At 43.1% G+C, this 12463-nt stretch overlaps 1 protein-coding gene across 2 annotated transcripts in view; it reads right to left on the reverse strand.

The window, feature by feature from the left end:
• Positions 1 to 3868: 3868 nt before the first annotated feature.
• Positions 3869 to 12463, reverse strand: part of apbb1ip (amyloid beta (A4) precursor protein-binding, family B, member 1 interacting protein) — a 33148-nt gene continuing 24553 nt past the window's right edge. The window contains exons 8-14 of one of the 2 annotated variants that reach the window (XM_061713636.1): positions 12073 to 12147; positions 11847 to 11990; positions 11362 to 11469; positions 7527 to 7625; positions 7303 to 7429; positions 7122 to 7183; positions 3870 to 4983 (exon numbers count right to left, since the gene is read on the reverse strand). In XM_061713636.1, coding sequence (XP_061569620.1) covers positions 4363 to 4983; positions 7122 to 7183; positions 7303 to 7429; positions 7527 to 7625; positions 11362 to 11469; positions 11847 to 11990; positions 12073 to 12147 — 1236 coding nt within the window. In that variant the 3' untranslated portion in view covers positions 3870 to 4362. Of the gene's footprint in view, positions 4984 to 7121; positions 7184 to 7302; positions 7430 to 7526; positions 7626 to 11361; positions 11470 to 11846; positions 11991 to 12072; positions 12148 to 12463 lie in introns of both variants that reach the window. The other variant, XM_061713637.1, reaches the window with a different exon arrangement.

A 12463-nucleotide genomic window follows, 5' to 3' on the forward strand; every position in this document is an offset into this window, starting at 1 on the left:
ACCAACACCAGGAGGGCCAAGATGGTCACTGCCCGCCGTTAAGACAGCAACGGATTCTTTCCTGATGATTTTGCTCTTGTTCTTTCTCCCAGAATCCAAAGCGTGGCTCTTTTGACAAGAGGTTCTATGAAAGTCATCCGGAGCCGTTGTAAACCGTTTTTTTTTATTTTTGACATCAAACTAAAGAAATAAACCGACTTTAGGGAGAGATGAATATCTTCTCATCGTTAACAAACAGATACATTAAAACTCCTCAGTTCTGACGTACCTGTATCAGGTTTAATCAAACACAGGAAAAGACACCTCCGGAGGTTGTTGGGACATGTGTTACAACCTGTGTAGCTGTGAAACACTAATGTTTCATTTCTGTCAAACCAGTCCCACCCTGTCTCAGAGAGTTTGAGGACGTTTGATACTCAGACGTGAATCAGAAGAGAAACAGGAGGATTCAAAGCAGATGGAAATAACTAAGGTTGTTTCTCCGCATTCGAAAGATGAGTGAACATCAGACATCAAGTGGGGGGTGAGACGAACAGTTTAGATGGAGAACGGGTCCAGATTTCTGGTACAGGGGTGTTTGGATCAATGCTGCTGTTGGCAAGAATCATGGGAAGTTGAACTTTACTCAATGTTGAATCAAATGTAGGAAGTATTTACACCTAAGCTGGAAGAAAATATGTGTAAGAATACTTAATAACAATAACAAAATAGTTTGTTTAAAGTGCCACAAATTAAACAGAATAAGTTTAAAGCTTTTTTGTTGATCGAAAAATAAAATCCTATAGTTGCTAAAAACAGGTTGCAAATGTTTATTCTTAAAAGATAATTTTTGATGCTGATGTTCAGAAGAGTTACAGATTCTCAAATCTTTGATTCCAGCTTCAGTAACTGAGACTTTTTTAAGCTCCAAGTTTCTATCTTCTTCAGAACTTTAGACTCTTCTCTCTGAGATTTGAATGAGACTTTAACAAAACGTTTCTTTGTAAGTCAGTTTCTCAGTTCAGGGGTTTGTTTACCGAACAACGAAAGAGTTGGCGTTGAGCTAACAAAGTTGTGATGAGCTATATATATTTATACCGTGTCAAATTCCTTCAAACAGATTGTGTCTGGGGTGTGATGGGTCTGCAGAGATGCTTCCTGGCCTTTTCCTGACTCTGGATTGTCCATTGTTTATATAATAATTGCTCGGGGGTTTATGTTTATGTTTATGTTCATGTTCTGGATCTCTGGAAAGCGTCTAGAGACAACATCTGTTGTATTAGACGCTATATAAATAAAATTGAATTGAATTGAATTGAATTGGATGTGTACAAGCACCTGAAGTCCACCGTCATGTCCACGGGGTTTGAGCGTGTTCAGCTCCAGATTGTTGTGACCACACCAGAGCGCCAGCTGTTCCACCTCCTGCCTGCAGACCCTTTGATGACTTATTCCCTAGATTTGGAAATCCTACTTAATTACATTATGCTGTGAAATCTTTGATTAATTGAAGTAACTGTCTAGATCACAAGAAATTGTTTCAGTATCAATGTCAGCAGCTACTGTTATCTTTTAAAAGAGCATGCAATAATCATTTAAAGGAGACCTATTATGGCATTTAATGTATATTTTAAACAGGCCTTGAATGTCTTAAAAACAATCTAAAGCTTGTTTTTTCTACATAAATCAGAAATCCAGCCTGTAGGCCCTGTCACTAGTTTTACCGCTTCTAACCCCTTTTTCTGTGCCTCATTTTTAGGGAAGGGGGGGGTATGATAATGAGGCTCTGTGCTGATTGGCTCCCTGAATGACGTGTAGCAGGGGAGGAGAATAAACCTCGCTCCGCCAGAGCAGCCCGAGCCTGTAAATTATCACAACACTGAATTTTCACAAATGGCAACTTTATTGTTAAAAAAATAAAATATGAGTTGTATATAAATAACATTTATGCACTATTTCAGCCGGATCTGCCCGGCGGATGCTGAACGCTGGTCAGCATCCGCTGCCCGGCGTGGCCCCGGAGCCACGCCGGGCGCGGCTCCGGGGCGCGTTACCGGTGATCAAACCGACAGATTTCGCTGAAAATCTCGGAGGGTGAAGCTAATCCAGTCTGGGACGTACCCCAGAAATCCCTGCTCCCAAAGCAGCCGGGAACCTGGACAATTTAGTCGGACGGACCGCGCTTTGGGAACCAGGCTGGAGCAGCGCGCATCACCGCGGCTTTAACCGGGGAATCTGACCGATTCCGACCGGCCGGGACCGCAGGAACCGGCCTGGACTGGTAGCAGGGACTCCCGGGGACCGACCAGCGGATTTTCAGCCGGATCTGCCCGGCGGATTCTGCGCGACGGGCGCCGCAACCGCACGGCGGGCGCACAGATCGGCTCCGGAGCGCATCCGCGGCGCATCGCCCGTTACTGGTGATCAAACCGACAGATTTCGCTGAAAATCTCGGAGGGTGAAGCTGGTCCAGCCTGGGACAGACCCCCGAGGACCCAGCTCCCAAACCACCCGGGAACCTGGATGATTTAACCCGGATCCGCGGCGCCACGGCGCACGCTCCAGCCAGAGCCAGAGAGCTGGTTGTGGGCGTGGCTACAGCAGCGGAGGCTGAACCTATGGAAATGAGCGCCTATGGTGACGTCACCATAGGCGCAGATTCAGAATGGCTCAAAAAAAGGTCACGTGACACTGGGGGACTCTGAAAAGCGGGGGTCAGAGACCCTGCAGAATTTCATGGTATTTTGTCTCCCCTGTGCTGGCAGGGTGAGGGGAGACCACTTATATATGTTAAAACAAGAAAAAACGTGTTTTTCATAATAGGTCCCCTTTAAGTCTAATCTCAAAATGTGTTATTTGTAATATTGCAATATATTGTGTTTTATCATATGAAACTACATTTATATTCACTTTTGAGGGGGTTGTCCTTTACTTTTAACACTAGATTTTAATCAGAATAACTGTTGTAGCAGTATGCAGACACTAGATGGCTGCAAGAATCCATTTTTCAGCATCTTTGAACTACAGCGCATGCGCAGTCACTGTATTTCTGAGACATCTGCTCTTTCTTTCCTGCCTTTCGGATAAGTTATTTGGATGTTGTTTTTTTTCAATTTCTTGAAAATGTACACATGTACAAAGCAGGAAAAGCCTGTTTTCTTGCAAATGTCCACGTGTTAGTGTACAATTTTGACTTTTACCTTTTTCTTTTGTTAATTTGTTCCCCCATACCCATCACGTATTGACCTTAATATCCTCATACTAGATCTTATTTCGTCTGTGGAAGGCATGTTAATTATCTGGATTTATTTTGCTATCTTAACTTATTCTAACTCCAGATTCACAAAATGACCCTGTTTTTTTCTTGAAGTGTGACAGATACGTGGATCACCGTGCACCACATTAAAACCTTTGAACTCCACCATCAGACCTTTAGCTTTGCAAATCACACAAAACACAATCTGTTTGTCCTGTAGTTGATTAAAACAGTCCAGAAGCTCTTCAGCGGCTCCATGTGGACAATACGTTGCGACTTCAACAGGTCTGTATGCTGGAGTGAGAAACAGAGATTTGGTCAGACCGGCCCAGATGTAGAAGAGGGGATGTTTTTAACCCATGCTTAATCTTGCTGTATGTGCTATATGCTGTCTGTGAGGGATGATGGAGACATTGGGCCTCGTTCAGGAAACGTGGATGGAGTCAGTCAGATCCACAGTAGAAACTGAAATATCCACTGTAGCTCCACCAGACCACCACTTTCAGACTGTTGAACACAGAAGAGTTTATTCATATTTATATAACTTCCTGTTTTTATGAGAAGCTTAAATTGAAACACATATTCTATATCATAATCTCCAGCTTCTTGTAGGAAAAGAAATTGAATGAAATCATAAGGCTACATATTCATCTTTTTTCAGATTTCATATTTATTTACCATTGCATTTAAAGCAGGGTGGACGTTTCTTTTAGGTATAGCATGTGTTTTTAATAGCCAACAAAATTAAGCTACACTCAGTGACAAGAAAACTACACAATAATGTTGGATTCACACATTTTTATGAAACCAGGAATTTTCCAAGTTTATTTATGTGGTTTTACTTTGATAACTGGATACAACTGTATTTTCCCTGGGGATATGTGGAATGTGTTTTTACAGTATTTACAGCTCCTCCGGGCAAACATATGTACAGTTTAATAGGAAATATCTTGTGAAGTGAAATGAAAGCATATGTTTTCAAAACACTTGGATTTGCTTAAAAGTTTAGTCTTGAATTTTTGTTCAAAGAAGACAAAAACTTCTTCTGGCTTCAAGGAAAGAGGGACAGTGGTTTTGAGGGTTCAGTTCATACTATATTATTAACACTCCGAAGTTTCCTGCTCCAGCTAATGATCACTACGCTTCTTCTGCATGGCGACCATCAGTTCTGACATGAGGTCTCCTCCTCCTCCTCCTCCTCCTCCTCCTCCTCCTCCTCCATGCAGTGAAGGTGTAGTCCTCTTTGGCGGAGCAGGAGGCTTCTTCCTCACTGACCCGGGGGGCCGCGCTGCTGCAGCGGGAGGAGGTGGGGGAGGTGGCGGCGGCGGCGGTACTCCAGTTCCTGTGAACACTGGCTCGGGTGGAGGTAAAAATCCTGGATCTGGTGGTGGAGGAGGCAGGGATTCACCAAAGCCCCCAGAAGTAGCCGGTGGAGGAGGAGGTGGTGGTGAACACTTAGCAGGCAGAGGGGGGAGCATGGAACCAAAGCCGGTAGCTGGAGGGGGAGGCGGGAGGAAGTCTGGCGGGTTCTCCATGGAGTCGTCCATGGGTGGAGGCGGTGGTGGGGGAGGGAGGTCGTCCATCGCAGGTGGAGGTGGAGGGAGGTTGCTGGGGAGTTGTTGGTGTGCGACAGCAGGCTTGGTGGCACTCTTGGCGGCCAGTGGAGGTGGTGGAGGAGGGAAGACTGGGTCGGGGGGCGGAGGAGGGAGGAAATCATCTAATGGTGGAGGCGGGACATTTCCAAAGTCCTGGCAAAATAGAATAAAATGTTATGATCAAATATTTACAGAAAGTGGACATGTTGCTTGTCAGAGGATTGGTGTTAGAGGATGTGCCATCAACTCAGTATGAGAGCAAATATGATCCCAAGCTCTCAACCTTTTGAAAGTCCTGCAAACGAACAACTAACCCTGATCTATGTTGTTTTTGGACATCTGTGTAAAACCTTGTTATGTGTACATATGGATCATTTTATCCAAAAATGCATTTTTAAGTCAGAGTGAGTAATGATTTGACCATCAAAACAAAATCAGTCCAGCCTTCAGTACAAAGTTGCATCTGCTCCTGTTTATCTGCGTTTCTTCTTCACGTTGTAGAACCTGCAAGTGGCCACGCAGGAGACGGAGCTTCATCACGTCACTTCTTGGCTCTGATGAAGCATTGTGACAGCACCGTGGTCGACCTGAATGTCAGCTTCCTACCCCCTGCAGGGAAGACAACTCGCAAAGTGGCTCCAGCCTCATACCCCTGCACCCCTGCTTGAGACACATTGTCAAGAAAGTTCCAGCTTCCTACCCCCTGCAGGGAAGACGACTGGCTCCAGTCTCATACAATGCTTGAGACAGATTGTCCCTGCTGAGACAGGCACCGTGGAAGTGGCTTTGACTTCCAGCCCCTGCAGAGACGAGGACTTGATCCACGGAGGATACCATATCATGGACTTCCTGACTCCTCAGGGGGTAGTCCCAAACTGAACGGTCGCATCTGACTGTAAATAGCTTTTAATTGCTCCTTGTCTTTTACCTTTGGGTTGTTGATTCTTAAGGCTGAAATATGCTTCTGCGTCACACCAACGCAGAGCACACGCCGCAGCCGTGACGCCGTGGTGAACCCTTCAGACTTCTCCGTCTCTCCATTTGGTCGCGGTGCAATACCCCCCGCGGCCACTAGTTAGCGATCTTTTTCTGAATGGTTTATCCGACTTTTTCCAGTCACAGTAAATCAAAGAAATAAGGACAACTATTGTGCAAAAAACCAAAACAAAAAAAAAATCACACATAAACGAAGAAAAGAGCGCTGAAAGTTCACTACTGATTCAAACCGGAAATGCATTGCTTCCAAGCGAACCAATCACAGCCCTCTCCGTCTGCGTGTGGTCTACGTCTCCTCGATGCGTAGTTACAATTTTTGGGAGGTGCACGTCAGAGACGGCGTCAGTGACGGCGTGTGGTCTGCATGGACGAAAACCACACGGCGTAGGCACGGCGCCATTTTGACGCAGAAGCATAATTCAGCCTTTACCGTCTGTGCTTTGAACTTTTTGTATAAAAACCCTGTTGCAAAATCACTCTGTGTCAGCATATCAACCCAGACACGCGTCTGAGTAGATCATGCTCACCGCTGGCTGAAATAAAAACTCACTACACCACAAGCGGACTTATGAACTGGTTTTGATAAATTCCTCAACAGCTCTTAGCTGCTGCAGGAACATCGTCATCTCCTCTTGGACTGTTCAAGAGATTAGAAGATCCTATACCATGTTGGACAGACAAGTTCCAGGTCACAGTAGGAGACTCGGCTCCAGGAAGGTGGTTAGGATAATGAAAAACATACATAAACGTCCTCCAAGGCATTCAGGGGATAATCTATCGCACTCTTAAGTAGATGGGCCAAGGATTTACTTCTCCCAGCTCCTTAAATACAACTGTAACCGGTTGTCATGAAGTTTCATGTTATTATGAGTTCATAATATCCATAAAAGTTCCCCGGAAGTATCTTGAAGATGTCTTGTGGTTCCAATGATGAGGAAACTAACTCTGGGGGAATAATGTAGGTTCAGCTTATTTATTGTTGTTGAGTAAAGCTCTGTTTTCCAGAGCAGCTGTAACATAAATTTCTTTGCGCTTCACATGGTGAATACTGGATTTTTGTCAAAGCTGGAAATGTCGAAGTGAAACGATCTATTTCCCACGATGTTTCAGAAGAAACCTTTCTAAGACTCTATGGTCAAGTGTCAGTTCCTCTACGAGAGACTATGAATAAATATTGATCCCTCAAGAGAACCACAGGTATTTGGTAATTTTGTACTTCCCTCTTCACAGAACACAAAAGGATTGATTTGGGATCATATTTGTTTCACTGAAGTCCACCTTTAAGATCAGTTTACCTGAGGGCCAGTCCCTGGCTGGGGTTTGGTAGCGTGACCGTTGGCCTGAGTTGGTGCTTTTGCTGAAAAAGAGAACAGAAACATGAAACACCTGCGAGACGTTTCCTTTCAAAGAATATATTTGTTACTACTCTCATCACATCTGGGTAGTTTCACATGAGTCAAAGAAAGACCTCACTACCTTTGATTGTAGGTGAGGGTGTCGATGGATTGGAGCTTGTCGGAGTGTTGCGGTTTGACCAAACAGAGCTGCTGACGGCCGCCTTCTTCTCTGCTGTTTTGTAGTTTTCGTACAGTGAGGCGCCGTACTGAAAGCAGAAGAAACGCACCACAGAGCTCAAATTAAATTAATCTGGGTCAGGGGACACTAGAATGTGTTATGAAAGGCAGAGATGCTAAATTCACCTTTGCAATCCTTATTCCAGTCACCCAAAGGTTCATGCTCCATTCATCGTCGCAGCAAAGATACTTAATGTACTGGGATTCTTTTTGAATCTGGGGATGCTGTAGAGACAAACAGTTCGGTTTGTTACCAACAAATTACATGGTCTGAATTTAAGAGAGACGGCTCCAGCTCCTTCGGGAAGATACAAAGGCATTCCCGGCCATTCTCTACCGATAAACCCAGAAACACCTCCCCAGACGGGTGAACCACCTCGATAAGCTCCTCTCCAGGAGCAGTGACTCTGGGACTAGAGTCCAGTCCAAGTCCCTTCCAGGTCACTAGACTTGTCTCCCCATCTCTAAAGGGGGAGTCAGCCACCCTGTGGAGGAAACTCACTTCAGGTGCTTGAAACCACAATCCAGGGGCCTCATTTATAAAATAGTGCGTAGGATTCATACTAAAAGTGTACGTGCGCTCAAAGATGAAAATGGCGTGCGCACAAAAAAAATCCTGATTTATAAAACCGTGTGCACGCACACTTGCACGCAATGTTCTCTTTATAAATCACAGTCCAGCTGGAAGGTTGCGCACGTGAATTCGCCTCATATCCCGCCCTCTACACGCCCACTTTTTACCATAAATGGTCAATGCAAACTACTTGATGACTGTGTTTGCATATGAATGAGCCTGCTGAGCATGCGCAGCGGCTCCTGCAACCTGTTTCTGCTGCGCGTCGGGATGAATGAGACGTGTCGAGCCGGAGTTCTGCCGAGGTGTCCTACCTCAGACGAAAATACGATCCCCGTTTCTTTTATCTCAGTTCCTTTTTTTTCAAAGGCTTTTTCATTAGAGGTGGGTGCAATTCATCGATGTGTCGATGCATCGCGATGCGTCACGTGACGATTTGGAATCGAATAAGCTGCTGAATCATTTCATTTTCAAGAATGCACATTTCTTATTGTTCACTTGAAATATGGCAGATATGTTTACACTAAATAAATTTGATGGAAGTACATATCTTGTTTACTTGAATTAATGAACTCATTAAATCCAGGGCTTGACCGTTTTCAGTGTTTTCCACCAATAGAGGGCGCTCTCATGCAAGTGCAGCTTTCCCTGGTCAAAGTTAAGTAAGTCAAAGAGCAAATGTTTACATAGTCATAAAATAAATTATTTTGTGTCTTTGAAAAATACATGTCAAATGTTCAAAAAACCTTGTTATTTACTTAATCAGTGTTGTTAGAGGAACTGAGTTAATTGATTGGCTATTTATTTACAAATGTAGCCACAGATGAAGACAAAATCAATCTTGTATGGAAAAAAGCATTAAAAATCACAATAATCGAAGAATCGTGGCACCAATAATCGAATCGAATCGACAATCGTTATAATCGAAGAACCGAAGCTCCAATAATCAAAATCGAATCGAATCGTGAGGTACCCTTGTTTGCACACCCCTATTTTTCATGCAAATAGACGATTTAACAGCAGGAAGTCAGAATGTGCTTCAAAATAGATCTATGTGTACGCCGCTTCGGCGGAAGAAAATACCCCGTCAGATCACGCTTCCACATAGACATCAACATTTATCTATGTGGAAGCGTGATTTGACGTTTTTTTTCTTCCACCGACGCGTCGTACACATAGATCTATGTGAAGCACATTCTGACTTCCTGCTGTTAAATCGTCTATTTGCATGAAAAAGCCTTTGAAAAAAAAGAAACTGAGATAAAAGAAAGGAGGATCGTACGGTAGTATTTTCTGCCAAGGTAGGACAACTCGGCAGAACACCGGCTTGGGTGTACATGGATCTATAAGTCTGATATGTGATTACATTAAAGGTATGACATGAATCTGGCTTCATTTCACCACCTCACCACCTGCGTCGCCAGTTCCCCAGATCTTCAAAATGTTCGTGCGCGAGGGTCAGGGTTGGCGTGAAGATACACACATTTTTCAGTTTTTTTAAAATCCCAACCTTTGCGTAGAAGGTGGCGTGCGCATCTTTCAAGCCCTGTTTTGTGCGCACGCAAGCTTTATAAATGAGGCCCCAGTTCTTTTGCCATATTGATCACTAAACTGAATGTCTTTGTATTTTAATTTCTGTCAAAAAAGTAAATAAAAAGAAAATTGTGTGAGTTTTTAGCAACTTGTGACAGTATCACCTCATGTGGTTTATAAAGTTTAGCAACTGCAGCGTTTCCAGTTTTGGTACCTTTACATGAACACCACAATGACAACTTGTGCTTTTGGTAAAATGGGTAACCAGAGGATAGGTGTTGCATTATTTAAGACAAATAGGAAAAATATAAGGCTTGTTCTAGTTCTGCACTGAAATCTGAGGCGAAACATCTGTAAGAATCAAGAGAAGTCCACCTGTCTAAATGTATGTAATTCATATGTTCAGGGCTTTGGTCAGTGGTTGCTGATTAAAGTGCTTTATAAATAAAGTTGGCTTGACTTCGCCAGTCATGCAGAAACAATATCAAAGAAGAGAGCAAGTGGGGAGAGATAAAGTAGTTTGTTACATTCTTATGTTTAACTTTTTGTTGCAAAGAAAATTGGGGGCAACGCCACACTAAATGTGTTCTTTTTAAAATGCCTCCGAGCATTGTGTCATTTATGCACATGAATATTCAGAGGAAGCTAAAATCTACTGACTCTGCCTCTGAGCGGCTGTATATAATTCAATTACTTACTAATTTTAACACTTTTAACACTTAAGTTCATTAAATGACTGTTAAAGGGCATCGGGTGAAAGTCTGAGAAGCCACAGGGAGATTTTGAGCTGAGGGATAAAGGTCAGCGTCTTTTAAAGGGATTTTGTATATTCATTTCCTCTTCCACAGTTCTGTCAGCATTTATGAAAACGAGGAGGAACAAGAAAACTGTAAAACTTGCAGCCAAGGCCAAGAGTGATGATCTCCTTTACGTGCCAGAAGATGCCAACTCTCACCGCAGGAATATTTGCTTAAATTGATATTGATTTCTCAGTTTTCTCCTTAAAGAGGAAGCAGAGTTTTCATTTAAAGACAAATGATCAGATTGTGCACAAAATAAATTGTATTAGAAACCACCTGCAGCAGCTTCTCACAACGTTTAAAGATGAAGCTAAAACTGCTGCGCCGTCAGTCTTGAGTTGTTGCAGTTTTTAGCAGCTCATAACACCCCGGCTGTCCATCAAGGACAATCTGTCAAACACGCCCAAATGTAACACGTTTAATGCTTAAAACAGCTTCACTATTATTAAATTCATATCATTGTTATCAAGTGTTCATCTTCAACAAGCTGACTCCCAAACCACAGGACGCTGGTCTTCTGCAGCATCCACTCTGGGAGGTGTTTGTTACTGAAATCTTTACTTCAGCTGTTTTTGCTCTACTCCTCAATATCTAGTCTAATGTTCAGTGTTCGTTCTAATGTTTCCCCAAGAAAATGAAGGACGCAGACTTTCACATCCACATTACCAGACACAATTCTTGCTTTTGTCATGTCCGCGTTACTGAATCTTGCATACATACTGTAAGTACCTCCCCATTGCTGCTATCCTCACTTTAATTCATCTTAAATAAATGCATGTACATTGTTTAAAAGAAATGTTGGCAACCACAGCTAAACTCATTGAGACAGTCTCCTTTCAGTTCTTCAAATTAAACTATTTACAGCAAATTCCCAGTAAAGCAAACAGCTGCATAGCCGGCCACACGCAAATAGCCACTCGGCAATATTCAGTTCTGCATTAAAATCTTTGGTAATGTAAGATAAAGGCTTTTTTCAGCATCCAAGGGGAAGTTGCAGCTTATCAAATGTAGAAGAAGAGGCATGAAGCTGTGAGACGTCGATAAGTGGACTTACTTTCAGAACAAAGCAGAAGTCGGTCGGGGCCTTGTATTTGTTTAAGTCTTTGGCGAAGTAGACGTTCAAGTTGTCGAACTGGACGAAGCAGACGAGGTCACGGGATGACTGGAAAGATAGAAAGGAGGACTTCATTAGAACATTATCTTTTTCTTTCTCATTTTCTAGTACACTGAACCTAATATGAAGATCAGTGGTGTGGTGGGGTTTAATGTCCTCTACCACCGGCATGTTTAGGAGACGGAGCTGCCAAGAGATCTGAGATATGTGATGTAGGTTCTGCAGGGAGGAAAAGTTGTATTGAGAAGCTTGAAACAAGAGAGGACCTGATAAGCCGGGAAGACCATATTAGAAAAACAGAGGGCTAGCGAAACATGACAGGTATTTCATCAAGCTTTTAAGTTGACAGAGAAAAATCTGATTATATCTGCAGGGTTTTCATATCTCACTGCTTCTGACTCTGTGTGTCATCTCCCCCCACTGACCTTGGTCTTCCCTTTGGGAACGTAATAAATTCCCGAAGCTCTGAGCTGGAAGAGCCGCTGTTTCCAGGACTTCTTGCCATCTTCTTTGAGGTGCAGGACTCCCTCGAGATCAGGAACGATGATGGACGTCCCGCAGAAGTTCTCCTGCACAGGTGACGGAGTGATGCAAGGGGTCGCTTAAAGATGACATTTCACTCAGACTGTGTGTGTGTGTGCAACTATTTACCTGTATTAATATTTCCTTATCTTTCTCTTTTATGTCTTTGAGAGCTTTCTTATCCTTCTTCCAGAGATAAAAGTTCTGCAAGAATTGAATAAAGTTAAGAAAGATTTTGTAACAAGATGTCTGTGATTGTTATTCATCATACTGGATTCTTGGTTTATTCATCACTTTAGTGGAGAGTAAAATAAGTTTGATGCCTTGTTTCCATATTCACGTGTGCTCCTATGAAGAATACAAATATAAAACCGTATATCCAAAGGTGCAACGATGTCGACAAATTTAATTGTCGACTATTGTCGGCAAAAAAAACTAAGAGAAAGACATCCTTTCCATCTCAGCTGAGAACTGCATACGTTCAGCCGCTGTTGTCACCACGCGGGTTTTTCAGCAGAAC

Source organism: Cololabis saira, chromosome 22 (assembly GCF_033807715.1).
Source record: "Cololabis saira isolate AMF1-May2022 chromosome 22, fColSai1.1, whole genome shotgun sequence".
NCBI lineage: Eukaryota > Metazoa > Chordata > Actinopteri > Beloniformes > Belonidae > Cololabis > Cololabis saira.